This window comes from Amblyraja radiata, chromosome 20 (assembly GCF_010909765.2).
Source record: "Amblyraja radiata isolate CabotCenter1 chromosome 20, sAmbRad1.1.pri, whole genome shotgun sequence".
NCBI lineage: Eukaryota > Metazoa > Chordata > Chondrichthyes > Rajiformes > Rajidae > Amblyraja > Amblyraja radiata.
The window spans coordinates 10956641-10984137 of record NC_045975.1 but is presented as its reverse complement, the minus strand read 5'-3'; the positions used below and the strand labels follow the sequence as shown (position 1 = coordinate 10984137).

Sequence of the window (27497 nt, the reverse complement as noted above, 5' to 3'; positions counted from 1 at the left end):
AAGAATCTATCTCTGCCTGAAATATGTTCACTGACTTGGCCTCCAGAGCCTTCTGTGGCAAAGAATTCCACCACTTCACCACCCTCTGACTAAAGAAATTCCTCTTCATCTCCTTCCTAAAAGAACGTCCTTTAATTCTGCGGCTATGACCTCTAGTCCTAGACTCTCCCACCAGTGGAAACATCCTCTCCACATCCACTCTATCCAAGCCTTTCTCCTTTAAACTTTGCCCCTCTCAGCTTAAAGCTATGCCATCCAGTCATTGGCATTTCCATCCTGGGGAAAAAAGGTTCTGACTGTCTACCTATCCACCTATCACTCCCACCAGGCTTTGTCCCGCCCCCCCATTTCCTTTCTGGCTTTCCTCCCCCCATTACAATCAGTCCGAAGAAGAGTCCAGACCCGAAATGTCACCGATCCTGCCTGACCCGATGAGTCATTCCAGCACTTTCTGCTTTTCTTTGCAAACCCGCATCTGCAGTTCCTTGAGTCTACAAAAAGCATTTCAGTAATTACTTCACAGGTTGGAATTTTGGGACATTATGAAGGGCGTAAAGATGAAAGTATTTTTCTTTCTTTGAGTCTGCTTTTTCCCATCCTAATATTACAGATTAAAAAATCTACTGCTTTGAGTTTGAATTCATTAAAGCAGCCTCATTCTCTCGGATAACTAATATTCTGTTTACCGAGGTTTCCAGCTCATTTGACCCAAGATCAAAATACTATTCTCTGTTCTTCAAAAAAGAAGGTGACGTTTAAAAGAGTAGAAATAGAACAACTTTCCCCTCCTTCAAGGGTAAACTCTGGAACATAAATGTTATTGCCTACATTTTTAGTTATGAAGACCATCAAATTCAATTAACCAACATGGTTAGTTAGCACGGTGGCACAGCGGTAGAGTTGCTGCCTTATAGTGTCAGAGACCAGTGCGATCCTGACTGCAGTAATGACTGAAATCTGTACGGAGCTTGTACGTTCTCCCTGTGACTGCGTGGGTTTTCTCCGGGTGCTCTGGTTTCTTCCCGCACTCCAAAGATGTATAGGTTTGTTGGCTAATTTAGCTTCTGTGAATTGTAAATTGTCCCTAGTGTGTAGGATCATGTTAGTGTACGAGGATGGCTGGTCAGGGCGGACTCGTTGGGCCGAAGGACCTGTTTCCACGCTGTATCTCTTATCAAAACTATTCAGCTAGTTTTGGCAAGTTGAAGGTTGCCTATAGTATGCAGCCATGTGTAAATTATTAGAAGATCTCCTTACCTGGTCATATTCCAGTGCTCCTGGGTATAAAGGCCATCCAAGAAATAGCTCAGCAATCACACACCCCAATGACCACATATCTATGGCTTCACAAAATGGCAAACCCAAAATAATCTCTGGCGCTCTGGAAAAAAGCAAGGAAATACAAAGTTTCATTATGGGGGCTAATCCAAAACTGTACAGAAATATCACATTGTCACAATTTGGAACATATGCTATATAAATTGTAAAGGAACTGGAAGAATGACAATGTTTCAGTCACCATGTTATAGAAAAGATGCTGTCAAGCTTGAAAGGGTTCAGAGAAGATTTACCAGGATGTTAGGACTCGAGGGACTGAGCTAATAGGGAGAGGTTGGGATGGCGAGGGCTTTATTCCTTGGAACACAGGAGGATGAGGGGTGATTTTGAAGAGGTTTACAAAATCATGAGAGGAATAGATCGGATAAAGGCACAGAGTCTCTTGCCCAGAGTGGGGAAATCGAGAACCAGAGGACACAGGTTTAAAGGTGAGGTGGGAAAGATTTAATGGGTAACTGAAGAACTGGCATGTGACAGGTGGATACTGGTAAGGTGGGGTGGATTTGTGGATGGAGTCAGGTTGAGGAGAGAGTGGGAAAAAAACAGAGGCTCAGACATGATTAGTGAAGTCAACCAGGGGCTGGAGATAATGGCTTCTGACAGGAAAGGAGTATGGTCCTCTTTTCATCTTTCCCCTCTCGCCCTCTAGTTTTTGCCTCCCTTATCCTGATGAAGGCAAACACATCAAATGACTTCTTCACAACCCTCTGTGTGATCTGAGTCCTCACCTTCACGCAACCAAGTACCTCCACCTCAAGGTCCCTCCATTCTATCACCCTCCCAGGGACCTCTGTGTGCCACAAAGCTCGCATCCCAGCTCCTGCCCAAACAGGACAAAGCTCAAAGTCTTGGCAAAAGAATCAAACTAAACAGATGTTGACGCAATGATGCATAAGAGCAGGGCCAGGTAGCAGCATTGTCTACTTTTAAAGTCTAATGTACCTCAATTTTTAAATAAAATCTCATGTATCACCAACAATGACTGAATGAATGATACTTTCTTATTACACGTGACATGTCAGTGGTATTCTTTGTGTTGCATACACAAGGTAAGCAAAGAGTCGCCACATATAGGGCGCCGAAAAAGTTGTAAAATATTCAATTTAGTCCCCAATGGTCGCCCCCTTCCCACGCCGTGTCCCCCTTTGTTCTCACCCCCCCCCCCCCCCCCGTCAGGCCCCCCTTTTATTCTTGCCCCCCACGATGGTTCCCCTTTGATCTCGGCGCCCCCCCCCCCCCCCCACCCCCACCCCCGCACGCCAGGACCCTCTTTGTTCTCATCGGCCATGCATTATAATGTGCAACAGCAGAGAGTAATTCAAGAAGAGGGGTGATTAAATTTAGTTTCTTAACTCTATTTCTAATAAAGCGCTTCGCTGAACTGAAGCCAGCCATTGAATCTCTGTGGCGGTTCTCATTCAGTGATCTGCAGACTCTTGAACTGCAGCCACAAGCAGATGGCATGCTTGGGCCTGAAGTAGGGAATAATGGCAGGGTCACGTACAAAGTTCAGGAGAAGGCAAAGCACAACGTTGACAGAATATGGTGTAAAATGGTGTAACCTGGTGCAACAGGCATCAACTTGTTTCAAGGGATGCGCCCATTTTCTGAACCTTTTCAAAAGGTAAGTGAAATAATGTGCAGATACACAGCAGCATGCAGGGACACACCCAGCGTCTTTATACTGCTGATACCTGCCCAGCCAATGGCAATTTCAGAGGAAAGGGCCTGTCCCACTTGGGCATCATTTGCACGTCACACAGGTGGCGCGCGAAGATTTTGTGAATCCCAAAATCCTGGGACCACGCATCACTGCCTACGCCACCATGCCTCGCCATGCGCGCATCACGTGCACGTCATGACGCGCGCATCGTGCTTCGTGACACATAAATGATGTCGCGTAAATGACACACAAATGACACAGGCACTTAAGTGCATGGGTTTAATTAAGGCTTGATTGGTATGAACACCATGCAAATTAAAATGTCCAGGAAGTCTTTCATGCAGTCCAATGATGTTTTTTTTGCACTCCACAATGAGGTTTTATCAAGATCTAAGGTCACAGGTAATAGGAGCTGAATTGGGCTATACGGCCCATCAAGTCTACGCTGCCATTCAATCGTAGCTGATCTGTCTCTCCCTCCTAACCCCATTCTCCTGCCTTCTCCCCATAACCCCTGACACCAGTACTAATAAGGAATCTATCTTGATTGGTACATCTTGGGTGTACTCCCTTCAAACAACTTCATTATCGGTTCACAAAGCCACACACACACTGGCACAGGAATGTTAAATGGTATGTAGTGCATGTGTGTGCCAAATAAACCTGCATGAAGAAGGGTCCTGGCCCACAACGTCACCTATCGATGTTCTCCAGACCCACAGTCACTCCAGCACTTTGTCTCCTTTTGTGTAAATCAGCATCTACAGTTCCTTGTACCTTGCTTCAGCATACTGTGTGGCTCACAAACAAGTCAAATTTATTGTCAATGCATAAGTAACGGCGAGGCACAGGCACAATGCAAAACTTGCTTGCAGCAGCATCACAGGAATATAGACTCAGACAACACACAGAACATAAATGACACCAATTCTACAAGATGGTGAAAGGGGGAAGGGTGTGCAAAATAACCCGAACGTTAGTGCAGCAGCATAATTCGTAAACAAGTCGATGGTGGTGTGAGATGTGGTCTGTGGTTTTGTTGCTGAGATAGGGTTAGGGTTGTGCAGGTCGGTTCAAGACCCTGATGGTGGAAGGAAAGTAGCTGTTCCTGAACCTGGTGGTGTGAGACTTCAGTACCTCCTGCCCAACTTCCAATCACCCTTGATTGTGGCCCCTGCACATTTTTCTATCTACCCTTTATCTGTTGTAACACTATATTCTGCACTCCATATATTTTTGCGTTTGCACCATCTATGTACTCATGTGTGAACTGCCTGGACAGCATGCAAAACAAGGCTTTTCACTGTACCTCATAATTCATGTGACAATAATGAACTGATACCAATAGCAGGAAGTTATGGCGCACTCACGTCAACTATCTTTTCCATTCATATAACATTCTGTTTTTAACAAGGAGACGAGAACTATTCATGGTGCTTCCAAGTGTGATCCCACCAAGATTAGATACATTAGCCTAACTTTATGAGGATCTTCCATTGCAATATACTCACAACTCTGTAAAAACATTGGCCTTGTTAACACCGTCACTCGTCCTGACACTGCTTGGATATTGACTTGCAGGAATGTGCAGTCCTGGCTGTTCATTCATAACAAGCATACGGCCCACAGAGTGATCCTGGCCCTTAGTAGTGCTTTGGGAGTTGGTGTACGGTCATTTCTGATGTAGATTGAGGGGAGGGGGGGGGGGGGGGGGGGGGGGGGGGGGTGTTCTTACACCATGTGGGATTTGCTTTTTGCCTAGGCTTTAATAGAGCAAAGCTTCTTCAGACCAGGGTGCAAATGTTCCGCCAAAACAACTCTAACAAGCTTGCCAAATTACTCAGGAGAACCCCAAAAATGCAATTCAAAAGCAAAACCTCACACGGTCTGGTGCTCTGGTCTCTAAACTTCAAGACGAATGCAAATGATGCGCACGTCTACAAAATATACCAACTCAATAACCAGTGTGTTTTTTAAATGTTAAATGAAATGGCAGGTCAGGAAACCTTACAGCAGCTATCTCAGTTGCAAGGGTACAGTTTAGTTTAGAAATTCAGCACGGAAACAGGCCCTTTGGCCCACACCAAGTCCGTGCCGACCAGTGATCACCCTGCACATTAACACTACCCTACACACTATGAACAATTTACAATTTTTTACCAAAGCCAAATAACCTACAAATCTGTACGTCTTTGGAGTGTGGAGTGTGGCGTGGCAGTAAGTAAACTTCAAACCAGGGAATAGCCAAGATTATTGTAACATTGCTAATGAATGGATAACATGTATTCCTTATCAATTGGCTGCCAAGACGTCCTTATAGATTTTCAGGAACAGACTAAATGTGCAGGGAGGAACAGCAGATGCTGGTTTAAAACGAAGGCAGACACAAAAAGCTGGAGTAACTCAGCAGGTCAACATAGCATCACTGGAGAGAAGGAATAAGTGACATTTTGGGTCGCGACCCTTCTTCAGACTGAGTCACAGGAAAGGGGAACGAGAGATATAGAGGATTCTTGGGATAATTTTGCTTGGGCAGCTTACAACCCAGAGGTAAGAATATTGATTTCTCTAACTTCAAGTGACCCCTGCATCCCCTCTCTCCCCGTCCCTCCCCCACCATTGTCATCGTACTAGTTTTATTGTTGTCCTGTTGAGTTCTACTGTCTGGTATAAGTCGTTATCACCTGTCCCTCAGCCAACAATGGACCATTGTGGGCTCCACCTTTCCCTGAACATCGTTGCTTTTTGCATATCTTTCATTTAATTCATCTATGTCTCCCTCTCCTCTGACCCTCAGTCTGAAGAAGGGTCTCGACCCGAAACGTCACCTATTCCTTTTCTCCAGAGATGCTGCCTGACCCGCTGAGTTACTCCAGCTTTTTGTGTCAATCTTCGATGTAAACCAGCATCTGCAGTTCCTTCCAACGCAAGATTATTGTAACATTGCTCATGAATGGATAACCTGTATTTCTTGTGCATTGGCTGCCAAGACGTCTTTATAAATGTTCAGGAGCAGACTGTATGGTTTATATAATTAATTGAACATATGACTGTGGGACCAGCTGTCAGGATCTGTTGTAGTTACATGATACCCCTCACTGGCAGCTGCCTGCAGCTAAGTATTGTTCAAACAGTGAGGTTACAACTGCAGTGTTGTATAAATGGATCAACTGTAAGCTAATCCTGGCAAAACTAGGGCCTGTCTGTGCACGTGCACCGATCCTAGGCAAGTTATCTCATTGTCTAAATCTTCACAACGACCAAGGAAAGGTGGTCGGGTGTACATAAGCTATCAGCTGTGGCTAACAGCAGGAAAAGGAACATTTTAACTCCCCCCTCCCATTCCCATACTGACCTTTCTGTCCTGGGCCTCCTCCATGGTCAGAGAGAGGCCGGGCGCAAATTGATGGAACAGCACCTCATATTTCGCTTGGGCAGCTTACACCCCAGCGGTATGAATTTTGACGTCTCTAACTTCAGGTAACCATTGCTTTCCCTCTCTTCCCATCCTTTCCCCTTCTAGTTCTCCAACCAGTCTGACACTCCCCCTGATCAAATGTTATCTCTGTATGCTTCGTTGTCACCCTCTCCTAGCTAACAATGATCTATTCTACACCTTCATTTGCTTTGTCCACTTTGATGTCTTGTTTTCACACCTTACCTCTCTCCCCTGTCTGAGGAAGGGTCTCGACCCAAAGCGTCGCCCATTCCTTCCATGCAGAGATGCTGCCTGTCCCGCTGAGTTACTCCAGCATTTTGTGTCTATCTTCAGCAGGAAAACAGAAGCAGCAGAGGGAAGCTGCTGTGCCTGCATTGGATCAGTGAGGGAGAGGGGTCTCATCTTTGACTCTGGGGGTGGTGGCTTCAAGCCCCAGAGACTCAAGGCTCATGCTCCCATTGTAAGCACCAAGCCAGAGCTGATCTCTCGGATCGCCTTCCTGGATGGGATACCAATCGCCATCTCTCAGGGGCGCACAAGGCATCCTGCTGCACCATTGCCACAAGAAGGGACCATTCGGCCCAGATTTAGACACAAAATGCTGGAGTAACTCTGCGGGTCAGGCAGCTTCTCCGGAGAAAAGGAAGAGGCGACGTCTATGGTCGAGACCCTTCTTCAGATCTATGGTAAAATCTATGACACAGCAAAAGAGAACAAAATCGTATACATACATCACACTTTGACAGTGATTTTAATCAACGCCCACACCTAGCTTTGCTGTCCAAGAAACCTATTTTTTTAAATTTGTGCACAACTTGCGGGGTATTTACAGGAATGCGTTGGGTGGAGTATATATTGCAGTTTTGGATACAGAAGAACACTAATTCATTTCATACCACGTGCAACAGGGATATTGCCATCCTGCCAAGGTAAATACGCTGATTCATAAGGTAGGATCCGTATCCCCTAACCCACAGCCTATCCAGCCCCCTCAAACCCGCACTCTGCCCAAACATAACACTCCTCCCTCTGACTCCCACTATCTCCTGCTATGGTCACCCACTCTCGCTCATTCATCACCTGCTATGATTTACAGCGCTGTGGGTTAGAAACTAGAAAACTGATCTGGAGACACGAGATTGGCAGAGTTACGCGGCGGTGGAGTTGCTGACTTCCAGTTGCTGACTTCCAGCCAGAGACCCGGGTCCGATCCCGACTACGGGTGCTGTCTATACGGAGCTCGCACGTTCTCCTTATGACCGCACGGCTTTCCTCCTAGTGCACCAGTTTCCTCCCGCATTTCAAAGACGTGCAGATTTGTAGGTTAATTAGCTTCTGTGAGTTTTCCCTCATGCGCAGAATACAACTAGTGTACGGGTGATTGCTGGTCAGCTCAGACTCGGGGCGTGGAAAGGCCTGTTTCCATGCTGCATCTCTAAACTAAACTAAACATTGGCTGGGAATTTGCAACTAATACGCTAATATTAGTAATAGTGACTGTGAAATTTCCATATTAACACAAAATCCCATCTAATTTAATAACCTGGGAAGGAAATCTGCCAATGTGGCCCATCTGGTCTATAATTGACTCCAGACCCGTGGTTTGTGGTTGAGTCTTAATGGCCCTCGAGCCAAACAAGCCCCTCAGTTCAGGATCAATTTTGGATATGCAGTAAATGCAGTACCCACTTGCCTTGAGCTGACACCCAGTCCCACATCATAACTCCTCACCCCTTGTTCCCCGTTCCATTTATAGGTGTTGGTGGGAGGGTGGTAAACCTGGTATTCAGGCTGTCTCAGGGAATATGAAATTCTGATTAAATAAAATACACTTTTTTTTTTGATGTAAAAACTATCAATGATTTGTATCAGAAGCACATCCTTGACGAGAGAGCAGAGGGGGTTTAGATTTGATTCAGGTACTTATCCTGTGAGTTTTAGTTTAGTTTATTATTGTCTCGTGTACAGAGGTACAGTGAAAAGCTTTTGTTGCATGATATCCTGCCAAAGAAAAGTCGAGTTAGTTTAGAGAAACATGCCCTTCGGCCCACCGAGTCCATGCCAACCAGTGATACCTTCACATTAGGGACAATTTACAATCTTTACCGAAGCCAATTAATCTACAAACCTGTGCGCCTTTGGAGTGTGGGAGGAAACTGGAGCGCCTGGGGAAAATCCACGGGAAGAACGTACAAACTCCGTACATACAGCAACCATAGTCAGGATCGAACCCAGGTCTCTGGTGCTGTAAAGGCCCTGTCCCACTTGGGCGTCATTTGCGCGTAATTTACGCATCATCATTTACGCGTCACGATGCACGGTGCTCGAGTCGTGCCACGCACGTGATGCGCGCATGGTGCGTGGTGACGTAGGCAGTGACGCGCGGTCGCGCACGGCGCCCCATGATTTTGGGATGTACAAAGTCTTCGCGTGCCATCTGCGTGATGCGCAAATGATGCCCAAGTGGGACAGACCCTTAAAGCAGCAACTCTACCCCTGCACCACCGTGCCGTCCAGAAATATTGATACATATTTGTACTTGTTACGATAGAGATACTTGATTACAATCAAGTGCATTCTATAGTTCCTTCCGTCAATCTCTCCCGTCCCCTCATTGAAGTGTGAGCAGTGTGACCCTGTGAACTGAAGCATGTCCAATCTACACTGACATGTTCGCCAGGGAAACAGCCCTGGAAATTGTGACACCCACACAGAGTTGACTGTAAATCGGGTCCACTCCTCTAAAGAGCAGAACGATGAAAGCACATGCGACGACAGTCTGGGATTTGGTTTCTGGTTAAACAAGGGACTGATTATTTAAGTGCCTTTTCATTCATAACTTAAAGCTGAAGCAACACCAATAACTGTGTAAACCAGTGTTTACACAGCAGCTTTACCTCAGTAACATATCAAAGGTGCTCAACAGGAACATTATCAATATTTGAAAATTGAGCCATGTAAAGACTTGTTAGCACTCCGTCTAGTCTAGAATTGAGCAACTTCTTCAAAGAGAGGGTGAAGTAATGTAAAGAGCTGGAGTTTCAGCATTTTGCTTTTGTAGGAGCTGGAGAGGAAATTCCATAGCTTTGGGTGCAGACAGCCATAGGCACAGTCGCAAACATTGGAGTGGAGACAGACAAATGAGGCTAGGAAACGAGGATAAGAATTTCAAACTGGAGTTGCTCCTGTCAAAACCAGGGGTAAAATCAAGATTGATGAGCACTGGGGTAATTAATTCAGATTTTGAAAGTGTTCAGAAAAGATTTACGAGGATGCTGCCAGGATTAGAGGGTGTGAGCTATAGGGACAGGTTGAGTAGGCTGGGTCTCTATTCCATGGAGCGCTGTAGGATAAGGGGAGACCTTATAGAGGTGTACAGAATTCAGAGATGAATAGATCGGGTAGATGCAGTCTTTTGCCCAGAGTGGGGGAATCGAGGACCTGAGGACATAGGGTGAAGGTGAAGGGGAAACGATTTAATAGGAATCCGAGGGGTAACTTTATCACGTAAAGGGTGATGGGTGTATGGAACAAGCTGCCAGAGGAAGTAGTTGAGGCTGGGACCATCCCATCGTTTAAGAAACAGTTAGACAGGTACATGGATAGGACAGGTTTCGAGGGATATGGACCAAGCGCAGGCAAGTGGGACTATTGTAGCTGGGACACTGTTGGCCGGAGGGCGAGTTGGGCCGAAGGACCTGTTTCCACACTGTATCACTCTATGACTCTAGAGTTAATGCCTTACAACACCCGAGACCTGGGTTCGATCCTGACTACGGGGGTTGTCTGTATGGAGTTTGTATGTTCCCCCCCCCACACTCTGAAGATGTACAGGTTTGTAGGTTTCATTGACTTGGTAAAATTGTAAATTGTCCCTAGTGTGAGTAGGATCGTGCTAGTGTGCGGGGATCGGAGGTCGGTGCGGACTTGGTGGGACGAAGGGGCCTGTTTCCGTGCTGTATCCCTAAACGAAAAACTAAAATGTCTTTATAGTGTTTTCTAACCTCTTCAGAGAGGTAAACAAGGGGCCACCTCACCATAACACCGAGGCCTGGTCCTGAGATATACTTAGGTCAAAATTCACTCTGACTCTAAATTTAGACCAACCAAGCGACACAATGGATTGAGGCCAAAGGTGGTTGAATATTTCAAATGCCATGGGCCGGTGCACTGGATCACTGGTGCTATATAAAAAGAGGAACTTAAAAACAATAATCTAGTTGGATCAAGAGGAATATGCTGAGGATATTTATGTGCTCAAGCAGTACTCTGTCCAGAATAAGCCTGACTTTCTGTTCCAGGTTAGCTTGGCTCACGCACTGACCTTAGTGTTTGCTGTGTGGATTTGAACCAGTGTCCCCAAAATGTCTCTTTGAGCAATTAAACAGACTGCTTTATAATGAAAGCTGAGGCGGGTGTTAAGGAACATGTGAATGGACGAGAGTGAGGCAGAGAGGTTTTGGGAAGGATTTGCGGAGATAAAGAGGGCGAGGAGGAGAGAGGCAGAGAGGCAGAGAGGCAGAGAGGCAGAGAGGCAGAGAGGGAGAGAGAGAGGAGCATATCATAAACGATTTTCACGTTAGTCTTCTTCCTGTGCATACACATAGTGAGTGGCACGGTGGCTCAGCTGATAAAGTTGCTGCATCACTGCGTCAGAGGTCACTGTTTGCACGTTCTCCCTGTGACAGTGTGGGTTTTCTCTGGGTGCCCTGGTTGTTTCCCAAATCCCAAAGACATGTGGATTTGTAGATTAATTGGCCATCTGTAAATTGCCCCTAGTGTGTAAGGAGTGGAAGTGAAAGTGGGGTAACATAGACTAGTGCGAACGAGTGATGGATGGTCGGTGTGGACCCGGTGGGTGAAGGGCCTGTTTCCATGCTGTTGTTTTTAACACTTGACTCTGGTCCCTCGAGATTGCCTATGGGTTGCTTCCACTCTGGTTTTATATTTCTGAGGCATCTGCTGAGGTCTGGAGGCAAGCAGTCGTCGATGTGACCGAGCCATGGAGATGTTTGCACTACAACGGGCAGTCAAGGAAGCTGAATTTGAACTCCGCAGTGGCCCTGCAGGGATGATGGTTTGGGAACAGCTCCAACCAAGACCGCCAGAAATTGCAGCGAATCGTGAACGCAGCCCAGACCATCACAGAAACCAACCTCCTTCCGTTGACTCCATTTACACCTCACGCTGCCAGCAGTATAAATCAAGGATGAGTCTTACTCCAGTCATTCCCTCTTCTCCCCTCTCCCATCAGGCAAGAGGTAGGGAAGTGTGAAAATGCACACCTCCAGATTCCGGGACAGTTTCTTCCCAGCTGTTATCAGGCAACTGAATCATCCTATCGACAACTAGAGAGCGGTCCTGACCTACCATTTACCTCATTAGCGACCATCGGACTATCTTTAATCAGAGTTTACAGGACTTTATCTTGTACTATATGTTTTTCCCTTTATCCTGTACTTTTGTACATTTTGTAAATTAACATGCAACAAAAAGCTTTTCACTACCTTGGTACATGTGACAATAAACTAAACCAAACGTGAACTAATATTTCCACTAGTTCAAGACTCTGTGTTGCTAAATACACCTATCATTAGTCCCACCTTCAACATTCCATGGTGATGCTTTCACTGGGTGACTTTGATTGCTTTGAGGGATCCTGACCCAAAGCGCCATCTTGTCCATTTCCTTCCAAGATGCTGCCTGACCCACTGAGTTCCTCCGGCACTTTGTGTTTGCTCAAAATTCCAATACCTGAGGATTCATGTGCCTTCAGATTTTTATTATATTTAGCCAAATCTCATGTTATAGGAGCAGAATTAGGCCATTCAGCCCATCAAGTCTAATCCTCCATTCATTCATGGCCATTCTATCTTTCCCTCTCAACCCCATTCTCCTGCCACTCTGTGCTGGTAGTTGTACCTAATCTGCATAGAAACATAGAAAATAGGTGCAGGAGGAGGCCATTCGGCCCTTCAAGCCAGCACCGCCATTCATTGTGATCATGGCTGATCGTCCCCAAACAATAACCCGTGCCTGCCTTCTCCCCATATCCCTTGACTCCAACAGCCCCTAGAGCTCTATCTAACTCTCTCTTAAATCCATCCAGTGATTTGTACTGCTATTGCCCTAACTGCAATAACTTCTCAACTCCTGCAGTTCTGTTTTGCTTATGTCCACAGTTAATTTTTATTGCAAGCAGTTTTGGGTTCAGTGCTTCCGTGTAAAATCAATGCAGTTCAATACTGTGTGTTGTTAATGTTCCAAAAAATCTTCCAAGAGCTTATGAACAAAGTCTGTAATTTGATCCAAAGAAAATTCTGATAAAAGCCTGTCCTGAGGCATGTAACATGGAGATTGGCCTCTCTTCAGTCAGAGGAACCGAACGTCTGAATGGATGAAGATCTTCACGGATGAAGTTGAAACATCAAAAAATTACAGATGGTGCCAGTCCGAAAGAGCTGAAGAAAATATGCAGCAGAGCAGTCAGTGTTTTGTGGAGAGAGGATAGTAGGATGAATGGTTCTTCTCGTCAACCTTTTCAACTCAACCAACCCCTTTGCATAGAACTGAGAAAGGGGCTGAATCATAGACCAGGGTACAGATTTATAACATGGCTACCAATCTTCTTCAATTAATAGATGCAGCAGACAGCCCTAATTCTGAGAAACATGTTGACAATGAGACTACATTGCATTCAGTTGCTTTCTGGAGCTCGGGCAACCAAGACACAATAGCTGATCTCGCCTCCACTTCCCACTCCCCACCTCTACCTTAGTCTGAAGAAGGGTTCCGACCCGAAATGTCATCTATTCCTTTTCTCCAGGGATGCTGCCTGACCCGCTGAGTTAGTGACCCGCTGAGTTACTCAAGCATTTTGTGTCTATCATCGGTATAAATCGTCACCTACAGTTCCTTCCTGGGAAACCTTTAGAGGGATATGGGCCAAGCACGGGCAAATGGGCCTAACTTCGATAGGGCATCCTGATCGGCAGAAAAAGGTTGTGCAGAAGGGCCTGTTTACATGCTGTATGACTCCCTAACACCAAACAGAACTCCTCTGATTTTCTATAAACTACGCGAAAGCAGCTTTTAAGTCCACTCTGTCTCTTAAGTCTGTGGAATTCTCTGCCTCAGAGGGTGGTGGAGGCAGGTTCTCTGGATGCTTTCAAGAGAGAGCTAGATAGGGCTCTTAAAAATAGCAGGGTTAGGGGATATGGGGAGAAGGCAGGAACGGGGTACTGATTGGGGATGATCAGCCATGATCACATTGAATGGCGGTGCTGGCTCGAAGAGCCAAATGGTCTACTCCTGCACCTATTGTGTATGGTCTATTGTCTATTGTCACTCACCCTCCCTCAATTAATAAAAGCATCATTGGAAGTACACAGCCTCTCAGCACCGCATGTAACGATCTGCAGAGATTCACAGCACAAGTCTCTGGCTTCCACCCACGATCGCCGAAGAGGCAGAATTGCAGTCGCCAGGCACAGGCCCACAAACCTTATTAGTTTTTCACGATGATTTATATTGCTTGGGAATTTAATCTCATTTTCCATTTGAGCTAATAGCCCACATACCCTGTCCTCCAATCTGACTGCAGATTTATTTTTGCAGAAAGCTCCTCAACCATTATTTCACATAATCCAAATTGGTTTTCGACTTCCTCTGCTAAACTTTGCTTCCAATGTCGTGGCTGTTTCTCAGCAGCATTTGCTCGAAATGTTCCCTGTTCTGTTTCTTTCTGATATGGGGGTTCCAATCTTTGTCCCCGTCTCCTTAGAATTCAGCGCCTGGAGTTATAGTTTCTCTTGTTTCAGTACGGAAAGACCGAGGTTCAAATTCTGAGCTTAAACTTGTGGGTAAATGCAGTTCAGCGTTCATAAGTGACTGTCGAGGCCAATACACTACAGGTTGCCGCCACGTTACTGCCATCTGGTTAATGATAATTTACCGTTACAGAATTCACAAAAATTTGAGATAAAGAATCAAATTCTCACTTTCAAATATATGTGGGAAACAAATAAATAAACACCAAATGTAAAAGTAACAACAAATTTTGGTCACTTTATATCTTAGTGTTGAGGGACAATTAGTTTTTGGATATGATGTCATCGTGCCCATTGGCCTGGCAGTCAGCGGTCACCCCTCCTGTGCCGCGCTCTCTCCAATCCATGGGCTCGTGAATAGGGGTCTCAGAATGCACCGATACCACGCTCTTCATCAGTGAGACACTTTCTCATACTCACTGCATTGTGAGGAGCTGCAGCTCTTCCATTGCCAGCTCTTCCCTCAGCTTTTACTGCACTAAGTCACTGCACCTTGACTCACTATCCCCTCAACTACTTCGGCACCACCTTTCTTCATGCATCCCAATCCTTAAATCCCATCCCTTCCCCTGGTAACCCCACTTCCTAAATCCTTTCCGAATCCACTAGCCATGACCACCCCTCAAGTCTAATGTTGGTCTTAAACAGCTGTTTAATACCAGTAGTCGGTCACTTTGTCATCACGGAATGTGAGAGAACAACTTCCCTGCAGGAACGTTGCTCCATTTATACATGGGATTCAGCGGGAAGAGGGGGTTCGTGTTTCATTGAATCGTGATACGAACCCTTCTCTGCCCCCTGTCACAACCCGCCAATTACCCGGTCAGGTTGGCGCATTTATGTTGCTGCCGTTCTCTTCTACATAGGTAAACAGACAGCCGCTAACTAGTTTGGGGTTACAGCAACCAGGTGAGTGAGTGAATCGAGTGTAGCCTGCGGCAGCTGACAGGGCAGCTGTGCAAGTAGCAGACGGCATTGTGTTGTGCCAGGCAGACCACGACTTCATCAATCCAACACTGACAGGACATCGGGCCTTCAAAGGAGAAAATAAGAAACTGCATATCTCCTTCGGCCAAAATCGGACTTTTCAGAGACTTGAGACTTAGAGGTTGCAAGTTGGCACTGAAAACATGGCCACTCTTTGAGTGCTGATCCAGAAGAGTATCTACTTCAATGGTACAATGGCGTTTTATTATCAGATGTGCATTGCACAGTAATATTCTTTTTGCATTGCTTACCGGGATCGGGAGCCGCTGCAGTACTTTGGACTTCATGTAAATGGTGGCAAAATATAGCGGCTCGTGCATTACAATCATTTCATTCATATACTTGTGTGTGATTGTACTCTTGTATATTATGATACGACTGGATAGCACGCAGAACAAGCTTTTTATTACAACTCGGTATTATGTAATGATAATAAACTAAATTAAACTAAACTCAAGTTGTTTAGGCAATGTTTATTCTAGAAGCCATCACAGGTGTAAATATCACTCCTGGGAAACTGAGAACATCCCAAATGGACCTCAGGGAATTAGCCATGGCTTCAGTAAAATGGCAAAATTGACAGATTAAAGGCAGGTGGGAGTCTGAAAGCAAGTATGACATTCAACAGCGAAACAGTAGTCTGCGGCACTCAGCGCTGTTGAAAGACAAAGAACAGACTCTACTGAAAGACAAAGAACAGACCCATTTCCTCCAAACACAAGGCGTAGCTATGGGCACACGCATGGGCCCCAGCTACGCCTGCCTCTTTGTCGGGTACGTTGAACAATCCTTGTTCGAGACGTACCAGGGCCCCATCCCCGACCTCTACCTCCGTTACATTGACGACTGCTTTGGTGCCACCTCCTGCACCTACACACAACTGACTGACTTCATCCACTTCACCACCAACTTCCATCCGGCACTCCAATACACCTGGACGATTTCCGACACTTCCCTACCATTCCTTGACCTCACCATCTCCATCGCAGGGGACAGACTCCTGACCGACATACATTACAAACCCACTGACTCACATGGCTATCTGGACTACACGTCTTCCCACCCTGCCCCCTGTAAAGACTCCATCCCCTACTCCCAATTCCTCCGCCTACGCCGCATCTGTTCCCAGGATGAGACATTTCATACCAGGGCATCGGAAATGTCCTCGTTCTTCAGGGAACGGGGATTCCCCTCCGCCACCATAGATGAGGCTCACACCAGGGTCTCATCCATACCCCGTAACACTGCTCTCTCTCCCCATCCCCGCACACGCAACAAGGGCAGAGTCCCTCTGGTCCTCACCTTTCACCCCACCAGCCGGCAAATACAACACATAATCCTCCGCCATTTCCGCCACCTCCAACGTGACCCCACCACTCGCCACATCTTCCCATCTCCCCCCATGTCTGCCTTCCGCAAAGACCGCTCCCTCCGCAACTCCCTCGTCAATTCTTCCCTTCCCTCCCGCACCACCACCCCCTCCCCGGGCACTTTCCGTTGCAACCGCAAGAAATGCAACACCTGTCCCTTCACCTCCCCCCTCGACTCCATTCAAGGTCCCAAGCAGTCGTTCCAGGTGCGACAAAGGTTCACCTGTATCTCCTCCAACCTCATCTACTGCATCCGCTGCTCTAGATGTCAGCTGATTTACATCGGTGAGACCAAGCGTAGGTTGGGCGATCGTTTCGCCGAACACCTCCGCTCAGTCCGCAATAACCTACCTGACCTCCCGGTGGCTCAGCACTTCAACTCCCCCTCCCATTCCCAATCCGACCTCTCTGTCCTGGGTCTCCTCCATTGCCAGAGTGAGCAACAGCGGAAATTGGAGGAACAGCACCTCATATTCCGTCTGGGGACCTTGCGTCCTTATGGCATTAACATTGAATTCTCCCAATTTGGCTAGCCCTTGCTGTCTCCTCCCCTTCCTTAACCCTCTAGCTGTCTCCTCCCACCCTCCCATCCGCCCGCCCTCGGGCTCCTCCTCCTCCTCCTCCTCCCCTTTTCCTTCTTTCTTTCCCACCCCCCATCAGTCTGAAGAAGGGTTTCGGCCCGAAACGTCGCCTATTTCCCTCGCTCCATAGATGCTGCTGCACCCGCTGAGTTTCCCCAGCAATTTTGTGTACCTTCGATATTCCAGCATCTGCAGTTGTATTGTATTGTATTGTATTCAAATTTATTGTCATTGTCTCAGTTAGAGACAGCGAAATGAATTTCCCTTACAGGCAGTATCATAAAAATAAAATAAAAATAAAAATAAATAAATAATAATAAATTATTATTATTGTTCCCAGGAGCACAAACACTGAAAGTCCACGACACAACATAACACAGTGGCACCAAGGTGAGGAAGGCACCATAGTCCAGCCAGCCTCCCCTCCGTTCTTCCCAGATGTTCACTCGTGGTCGAGGCCTTCCTAGCACCCGCAGTCGCCCCCCGGGTGGCCCGATGTTCAGGCCCTCACGCCGGGCTGGTGGAACGCCGACGCCGAACCCCGACGGTGAACATCCTCCTCCTCAGCGGCCCGGACCTCCTGATCAGCCGCCTCCCACAGCCGGAGTCCGCAGCTCCCGAGTCCGCAGCTCCCGAGCCCGCAGCTCCCGAGTCCGCAGCTCCCGAGCCCGCAGCTCCCGAGCCCGCAGCTCCCGAGTCCGCAGCCGGAGTCCGCAGCTCCCGAGTCCGCAGCGGCCGAGCCTGGCAGAGTCGCAGGACCCCGCGCTGTCCATCAGCGCCGCCCGCGTTGGGAGCTCCGCAAACCGCAGCTCCATGATGTTGGTGCCGCAGGTCCAGCACTCCGGACTCCAGACGGCGATCCCCGGCCACGCCAATCCAGTAGGTAGGCCGCTGGGGGGGGGGGGCGAGGACGCGACTCGAATAATAGTCGCGTCTTCACCAGGAAGCGGCTGAAGGACGGTATCCCCCGCACCGTACCCTCTTCCCCCACATCAAAACACAAAAAAACACACTTTTACATAACTAAATAAACAAAAAAACAAAAAGATACCGGGCTGTAGGTGGAGGCTGCTGGCACCAGCACCACCGGAAGTACAACACCGGAAGTTCCCTTTTGAACACAGACTCTACTACACGTTTGCATTTAGCCAAAAATGATCATGGATAAATTTCAACCCTGGCGTATTTTGAGTGAGGCTTGAAACAAAACCCTCGGCTATTTGTTCAGAAGTTATGGTAACTTCACCAAAAAGGGACCCAAAAACAACCCAGTTAAGTCTATCTACGTTAATTACAAGCTAGAGAGTTAGATACAAAGATAGGAGAACAATGATGGCAAGATAATTCACTTTCACCAGGACGTTACCTGGACCTGTGGACTTAAGAGTAACAAGGAGAGGTTGGATAGGCTGGGGCTGTTTTCATTGGAGTGTAGGAGGTTGAGGGGTGAACTTACTGAACTGTACAAGATCATCAGTGGCATGGCTAAAATGAACGCTCACAGTCTTCTTCCCAAAGTAGAGGATTCTAAAACTAGAGGACATAGGCATAAAGGGGACAGGAGCGACATTAAAAAGGGACCAAGGAACAACTTTTTCACTCAGAGGGTATCTCACATTTGGAACCAGCTGTCAAAGGAAACTTGATCAATTATGACTTTCAAAAGACATTTGGACAGATATATGGATAGAGAGAGAGTTTAGAGTGATATGCAGCAAATGCAGGCAAGTGGGACTAGCCCCGAATGCTAACTTGGTCAGCATGGTTAGATTGGCCTGTTTCCATACTGTGTAGATCTATGACTCTATGAGCTCTTTAATATAATTTCAGCCAATTTAATATCTTAGAGTGAAAATACAATGCCAGCCTATGTTAAAGAGTGGAGTGTTATGATTCTCAGCAATCTGTAGCTTGGTTTGCTCCATCTGATGGTGGCAGGTGAAACCTTATTCTACCAGTTACAACTTACATAGACCTCTGCACTAAATTATTACCTCCACCTGTTCTCCTCTCCTTGGGTGTTATCATCACAGTCATGTCCATGGACTACACGTCTTCCCACCCTGCTTCCTGCAAGGACTCCATCCCCTACTCCCAATTCCTCCGTCTACACCGCATCTGTACCCAGGATGAGGTGTTCCAAACCAGGGCATCGGAGATGTCCTCATTCTTTAGGGAACGGGGGTTCCCCTCCTACTATAGATGAGATTCTCACCAGGGTCTCTTCTATACCCTGTAACTCAGCACTCACTCCCTATCTCCCCACTCTTAGCAAGGGCAGAGTTCCCCTTGTCCTCACCTTCCACCCTACCAGCCGACACATACAACAAATAATCCTCCGACATTTTCGCCACCTCCAACAGGATCCCACCACTGGTCACATCTTCCCATCTCCTCCCCTTTCGGCTTTCCGCAGAGACCGACTGCTCCCTCCGTAACTCCCTGGTCAATTTGTCCCTTCCCACCCAAACCACCCCCTCTCCTGGCATTTTCCCTTGCAACCGCAGGAAATGCTACACTTGTCGCTTTATCTCCCCCCTTGACTCCATCCAAGGAACCAAGCAGTCTTTCCAGGTGCGGCAGAGGTTCACCTGCACCTCCTCCAACCTCATCTATTGCATCCGCTGCTCTAGGTGTCAGCTGCTCTACATTGGTGAGACCAAGCGTAGGCTTGGCAATCGCTTCGCCCAACACCTCCGCTCGGTTCGCTATAACCATTCCGATCTTCCGGTGGCTCAGCACTTCAACTCCCCCTCCCATTCCGAATCCGACCTTTGTGTCCAGGGCCTCCTCCGTGGCCAGAGTGAGGCCCACTGCAAATTAGAGGAGCAGCACCTCATATTTCGCTTGGGCAGTTTACACCCCAGCGGTATGAACATTGACTTCTCCAATTTCAGGTAGTCCCTGCTTTCTCCTTCTTTCCCCTCCCCTTCCCAGCTCTCCCACAGCCCGCTGTCTCCGCCTCTTCCTTTCTTCTTCCCGTCCCCTCCCCCACATCAGTCTGAAGAAGGGTCTCAACCCGAAATGTCGCCTATTTCCTTCGCTCCATAGATGCTGCCTCACCCGCTGAGTTTCTCCAGCATTTTTGTCTACTTTCCATGTACAACGAGCTCTCTTGTGGACAATGCAAGTTCGTAATGCCCCAACCCCTAAAATTTAGTTTAATAACTGTTCCATCAAACCAATGGTAATCTCCACACCCAAAGTGTTAAAAAGATGAAATCAGAAGGATCATTTTTAGATCTGATTTTATTTCTATTTGAAGCTAGAGGTTCAGGTGGTGGATACAAGTCAACCGAGTTTATTATCATATGCACATACGATGGGATACAGGTACAGGGCAATATCTTGCATACAAGCAGCACCACAGGCACATAGTCGCTACACATAAACAGATTATACATTGATTATGCATAAATTACACATAAAATATCTGAAAGAAATATAGTGTAAAAAACAAGATGTTAGTGCAAAACAGCAAGAGGGGGGGAAAAAGTCCATGGTAGTGCAAGAGGTGGCCCATATTAGACAATAGGTGCAGGAGTAGGCCATTCAGCCCTTCGAGCCAGCACTGTGATCATGGCTGATCATCCACATTCAGTACCCCGTCCCGCCTTCTCACCATATTGTTCCATTGTCGTAGAATTAGATTCATGCAGTTTTTGAAACCTGATAGTTATAGGAGAGTAGCTGTTCCTGAACCTGGTGCTGTGAAGCTTCAGGCTTCTGTACCTCCTGCCTGATAGTAACAGCAAAAAAAGGGCATGGCCCAGATGGTGAGAATCCTTGATGATACTGTAGATGCCATCTTGTTGAGGCAGCGCCTCATGTAGATGCTTTCCAATGGTGGGAAGGGCTGTCTGTGTCCGTGATGGACTGTGAGTCCACCAGCCAGGATACTCTCCACAGTACATCTGCGGAAGTTTGTTGAAGTATTCAGAGAGATGCCAAATCTCTTTAAACTTCTAAGAAACAAGCAGTACACAAACTTCCCTTACCAAACCTCAATGAAACACTTTAACCTTAAGATTCAATTATTTTCCACAGTGAGTGGATAAAACATGTAGCCTCAAAGGGGTAAACCGTGAATTTAAAAATACACCCTATTTTGGAAATAATAGCACTGTTGAATTACTGCATAACTGATCCAGTGTCCTGGGTTACTGAATCTCACCACGACACTTGGGCAATTTAAATTCAGTTAATTAAATAATCTAGAATTAGAAAGTTAGCTATCAGTACTGGTGAAATATCCAACAGTAATCCCTCCTCATCTTAAATCCACTGACCTTGCACAAATGACTGCACGTTCATTGCAACGTGTCTGACTTTAACTATCCTCTCAAATGTCCCACAAATACATTTGCAAATGTCTTACTCATTCGTAGGATGCGGACATCACTGACAAGGCCAGCATTTACGGTCCACCCATAACTCATGATGTCGTCCATTATTCGCCCATGTTGTGACTGAACTGCCGAAATGCCGACACCAATTTTGGATGAACCCTACTTCAGACCTGAAAAGGACAACAGATTTTCTTCCCTGTAGGACAAGAGTCACCAGGATGGGCATTTAAGATATTCTAGTGGCCTCATGGGCACCATCACTAACCAACCTTTTACTTAATACAGGAACTCCTCAGGTATGAATTATATGACTTATGGAAATCTGACTTTACACAAATTCTCCGCTATATTGTTGAAGCTTTTGGAAGGAAACCAGAGCACCCGGGGAAAACCCACGCGATCACAGGGAGAACGTAATAACTCCGTAGTCAGGATTGAACCTGTGACTCTGGCGCTGGAAGGAACCTGAGACTCTACCGCTGCGCCACCATGCCACCCGGACACAAGTGCTCCCCAGAATGAATAAGACTCATATCAATCTGACTTTACACTATTTCTCCCCCACACTGTTCATGCCTTTATTTTCAAACTAGTAATAGTGATAATAAAATAGTTAATGGTGCCCATTAATCACTGGATGCAGGTTAGTTGAGCATAGTATTCGGATGAACGAATTATAGCAAGTGTACATAAAGCAATATGATATGGGTAGCTGTAGAAAATGGATGGTTCTGACTCGACATTGGCTTACAGCGTTCAGGAACGGAAGCCTTACATAACTCGGAGCCTGCCTGTACTTGAATTTAAATTTGCCAGATACTACATTGTGGTGCAATTGTATTTCTCAAATTGTTGGGGTTCAAGCACTGCAAACTAGTCAAGCATCTGAACCGTTGTAGTATCATAACCCAGGCCTGGCCATAAATGCCTTAGGGATAATAACTAAGCAAGCTTAAATATTTAAATAACAGTCTTTTACTTGCTGTCTTCCAACTGGTTTAACACTGAGGGCATAAAATAGATTATATGGTTTGTACAAGACTGCAGAGTGGGATACTCTGTCATCGCAGAATCACTCTGTCAAGGGAGTCACAGTAGGATAGAGTAAAGCAATTACCTGGCAGTGCACGGGAGTTACTGGAGATACAAGAACATCTATTTACAGTGAGATGGTAACATTGCCATGACCCTGAAATGTTGCTGAGCATTCTACATGCCAATGTGAGCCAATTCCCTTCTCAGATTTCAACATTAGTTCAAGCTAACCAGGTGATATCAAAGACCAAAATATGCCCCTTCTCCGATTACACTATTCAATGCATCAGTCTGAAACATAGGTGCAGGAGGAGGCCATTCGGCCCTTCGAGCCAGCTTCGCCATTCATTGTGATCATGGCTGATTGTCCCCAATCAATAACCCGTGCCTGCCTTCTCCCCATATCCCTTGATTCCACTAGCCCCTAGAGCTCTATATAAATCTCTCTTAAATCCATCCAGTGATTTGGCCTCCACTGCTTGGGTCCGCTCCCTTTCTACGTTTTCAAGCATAGACCATGACAGCTCCCTCTGTATTCACTCTCCCTGCATCTCAAAGCAAGTTTAACCTCAGACACCAACTTTTCTCCATCCGTTGAAAATGTTTTACAGTTGTCCTATTTCTGGTATTGAGCCACCTCAGTCTGTCTGCCTGTCTCTCAAGAACTAAAGGGCACAGGATAAGTTGAGAGGGGATGCCAGCAGGCAGTTCTGAGACTCGGGGAGTGGGGTGTAGTGGAGCTGATAGCTGGCCTGTTCGAACATGGGCTTGGTCAACTTCTACCCAAGCCAGCAATCAGCTCCACACTGTGGGATCATCCCCTTTAATTTCTTCTTGCGAAATCACCTTTTGGAGTGTTTGGGGAGATGCCAATGGTATAAGAAAATTCAAAGCACAAAGAACAAAAGCATCTAAATAAACAGTCACCTTTGTGATCCTTTCGAGGAAACATTCCTTTGATTAAAAAAATGTAGTTGGACTCCACACCCTTCCTGATCATAGTGATCATGTCTTTAATGGCCTGCAGCTGTTATGAGCTAGTCTGTGCCACTGAGGCAGAGTGAACAGCATTGGTTTCACACAGCTGACAAACACGACGAGGGCTGAGCCCTTGAGTCCGGAGGGATTACTGTGTCCAGTTATAATGGGGACATGTTTAGGTATTCCTGGAATGTGGAGATCTGTTTGTGGCAGACCTACAGCCACCAGTACCCTGTATCACACAGCTTCAAGTCTGTCTGCGGCCTTGAGTGAATGAGGAAACTATTTATTTTGCCTTCCACCGGCCAAATGAGGGCAGCATCAAACTGTTATTTACTCACCAATAAACGCCATCAGAATCTGAGCAGACAATGCATTCTTCCTGCCAGCCAAGAGAATCTTGAGCAGATATCCTCCTTCAGCCACACACACACACAGATCACACACTCACAAACTAGCAATTCAAATACACAAAGCCCAACACTAGAGGGCATAGGTATATATTGTTTTAGTTTAGTTTAGACGTGGAAACTGGCCCTTCAGCCCACCGAGACCATGCCGACCATCAATTACCCGTATATGAGTTCTGTCCTGCACATTAGGGACAATTTAGAGAAGCCAATTAACCTACAAACCTGTACATCTTTGGAATGTTGGAGGAAATCAGATGGAAATGCAGGGAATGAAGCAATATGGATTATGTACAGGCAGATGAGATCAGTATAACTTGGCATCATGTTCAGCACAAACATTGTGGGCCGAAGAGGCAGAACGTGCAAACTACACACAGACAGCACCCGAGGTCAGGATCGAACCCGGGACTCTGGCGCTGTGAGGCAGCAGCTCTACCGCTGCACCACTGTGCCACCGAATGGTGCGGAGATGTGGCATATACATCGACACATCCTCAAAGCTAACAGGATTCGTTAATGAGGTGGTTAAGAATGCTTTCTTTTATTGGCCAAGGCGTTGAATATAAGAACAGGGAAACACAATATTCATTTCACAAACACTGTGCAACTATAGCAATCATCCCTAGCGTACACCTAATAGGCCGATAGTGTAGTCCACCACCGATTTTCTGGCACCCTTAATTCCTCAGCCTTTCTGGATTATCCATTTTGCCGGATCAACAGAGGTCACGGCCTCAGGGGGCCAAAATACCAGCCGGCAAAATAGGCTGCAGAAGTAGGTTATGGGAACGGACCGCGTGGGTTTTTTCCGGATGCTCCGGTTGCCTCACACACTCCAAGGGTGTGCAGGTTTTTAGGTTAATTGTCTTCTGTAAATTGCCCTGAGTGTGTAGGATAGTGTTAGCGTACGGGGTGATTGTTGGTCGGCGTGGACGTGGTGGGTCAAAGGGCCTGTTTCCACACTGTATCGCTCAACTAAACTAAAGTAAATGTGGCTTTATTACAAAGACAATAGAAGAGGCGAAATAAAATCCGATTCAAATTAAACAGCAAAGTTAATGAATGATATTTCAGGACTGGTTTGAGCTGGAATCTCCTTACAGAGTGTACTTGTTTCTTAAAATGTGTTCCTTCGCATGGGTTTTCTCACTGAAATAGTCTGCTCCAGTGCACCAGAGGTTCTGCAGCATACTTGGACTGCGAGCTAAAAATATGGAGATTATAAATACACCCTGCATGGCCTGCCGATAGTTATGAGCATGCCTGGGACGGCCAGGCTGGCGTTGGTAGAGCCAGCAGATAAAGCTGGATGTGCTGAGCTGAGCAGAGTGAGGGAGGTCATCTGGAAAATGTGCATAGCCCTGAAAATAAATGCTCTGCGCAATTTTTCCAAACCCTAGAATTTTCCCGAAAATCCAGAGTATCACACAGCACAGCATAGACAGAGGCTTTTCAACCTGTCCAGGTTGTGAGAGGGCCTTCCCCACACACCGAAGAATTAATACGCAATGAACTTTTCAACTTTACCATTAAATGTGCTTTCCCCAATCTATCCAGTAATGTTTGTTTCTTATTGTATCAACACTGAATTAATACAAAACATCTCCATCATCAGCTGGATCCTCCGCAAATTATTGTAAATCTGTGCCCTCTATCACCAAGAGTCAAATGCTTAATTATTATATGCTCCAAAAACAGAAAAATTAAATTATTACTTGGAGCAGCATAAAAATTGGGGCAGCATGGTGGTGCAGTGGTAGAGCTACTGCCTTACAGCGCCAGCGACCATGGTTTGATCCTGACTACGGTTGCTGTCTGTGCGGAGTTTGTACGTTCTCCCCGTGACCTGCGTTGGATTTCTCCGAGATCTCCGGTTTCTTCCCACACACCAAAGACAAACAGGTTTGTAGGTTAATTGGCTTGGTATAAAGGTATAATTGCCCCTTGTGTCTGCAGGGTAGTGTTAATGTGCGGGGATCGCTGGTCGTTGCGGACTTGGTGGGCCGAAGGACCCGTTTCCGTGCTGTATCTCTAAACTAAACTAAACCAAAGGATGTGTGAACACCAGCCGTCGTGTCAATAGAAATGCAGTAACATTACATTCGGCACAAACATTGTGGGCCAAAGGGCCTGATCTTTGCTGTACTGTTCATAGATCTGAAGTGGTTTGCGTACGATATGTCAGTGGTCTCAAAATTAACAGCAGAATAATTTTCAGTGGCATTCTAGGGCGACACGGTGGCACGGCGGTAGAGTTGCTGCCTTACACCACCATAGACCCGGCTGCGATCCCGACTACGGGTGTTGTGTGTAGGGAGTTTGTATGTTCTCCCTGTGACCGCGTGGGTTTTTGCCAGATCCTCCAGTTTCCTCCACATCTCAAAGATGTGCAGGTTTGTAAGTTAATAGGCTTTGGTAAAAAATTGTGTAGGATATCACTGCTCTCAAAATTAACAGAAGAATACTCAACTCTCCTGGCAACAATGGAGGGAGAGTTGTGCGGGGATGTCGACAAGCCCATGCACGTGGATGTCTGTGCATTAAAGCTGTTTCTGTCTCAAAACAAAGAGGAACCAGCCCTGAATACTTCAGATTATTGCCTTACACATGAAGGACAAAGAGTACAGGGTATACATGATAATGATAGAAATAACAAAAACTTAGTCAAACTAACTTGTTTCTTCTTTCCAAGTTCTGACGGAGAGCTTTTTGGCCTGAAACATGTCCTTTACCATTGGCCTTTACAATTTCCCCAGACGTTGTCTGATCAGTTCAGTGTTTCCAGCATTTTCTGTTTATATAGGCCATTTCTCAATATTTGTTTGCATGGCTTGATTTAAAATATTTGTTTCATTACGCTCTCTAAAATGCATTGGCAGTTACACCACATAAACAAAAGTTGTGGACTGGTTGCAATTAAAGTTGCCTATCACGTCACCCATCATTGTAAATCGAGAGCAAGGTGGGCAGGCGTGTGCAATTGGGGGACCCCAGCGGAGGGGGGCCGACGAGGACAAAGGGGGGGACCCGGCATCGGGGAGCAGACGAGAACAAAGGGAGCACTGGCAGGGGGAGGGGGGCCTGCTGCTATGTGCAGCAGCAGGCAGTAGATAGGACTGTTCGGTGCTTTTGTGAATGGGTGGTTGATAGTCATGGTGGATTCGATGGGCCAGTTTCTATGCTGTTTCCTGCAATGAACCAATCAATTAATCATCTAAAAATAATCCTAAAAGCTAATTTTCCCTCGGTATTTCAATAATTTAGTTGACTTTAAGTTTCACGGGAGTCTAAATACATATTTGATAGATTGCAGCAATTGTAACAATGTCAAATGTGACCAATGACCTTGCAAAATCCGACTGAGAGACAGATCTTGTGTCTAGCATTTTATTTTTATGTTGGTCCTTGTCTGTGTCAATGGAGAGCTTTATTTATAGGCCTTGGCATGTTCTAACGCAACACAGGCCACTAATAGTCAGTTTTGATTAAGAAAAGCAAAGGGACAGAAGGAA

General features: G+C 46.4%; 1 protein-coding gene across 6 annotated transcripts in view; it reads right to left on the bottom strand.

Annotated features, from left to right (window-relative positions):
• hipk3 (homeodomain interacting protein kinase 3) overlaps nt 1-27497 on the bottom strand; it is a 155967-nt gene that overhangs the window by 41534 nt on the left and 86936 nt on the right. For all 6 annotated transcript variants that reach the window (XM_033038806.1, XM_033038802.1, XM_033038805.1 and 3 more), the window contains one exon: nt 1258-1381. In XM_033038806.1, coding sequence (XP_032894697.1) covers nt 1258-1381 — 124 coding nt within the window. The remainder of the gene's footprint in view (nt 1-1257; nt 1382-27497) is intronic.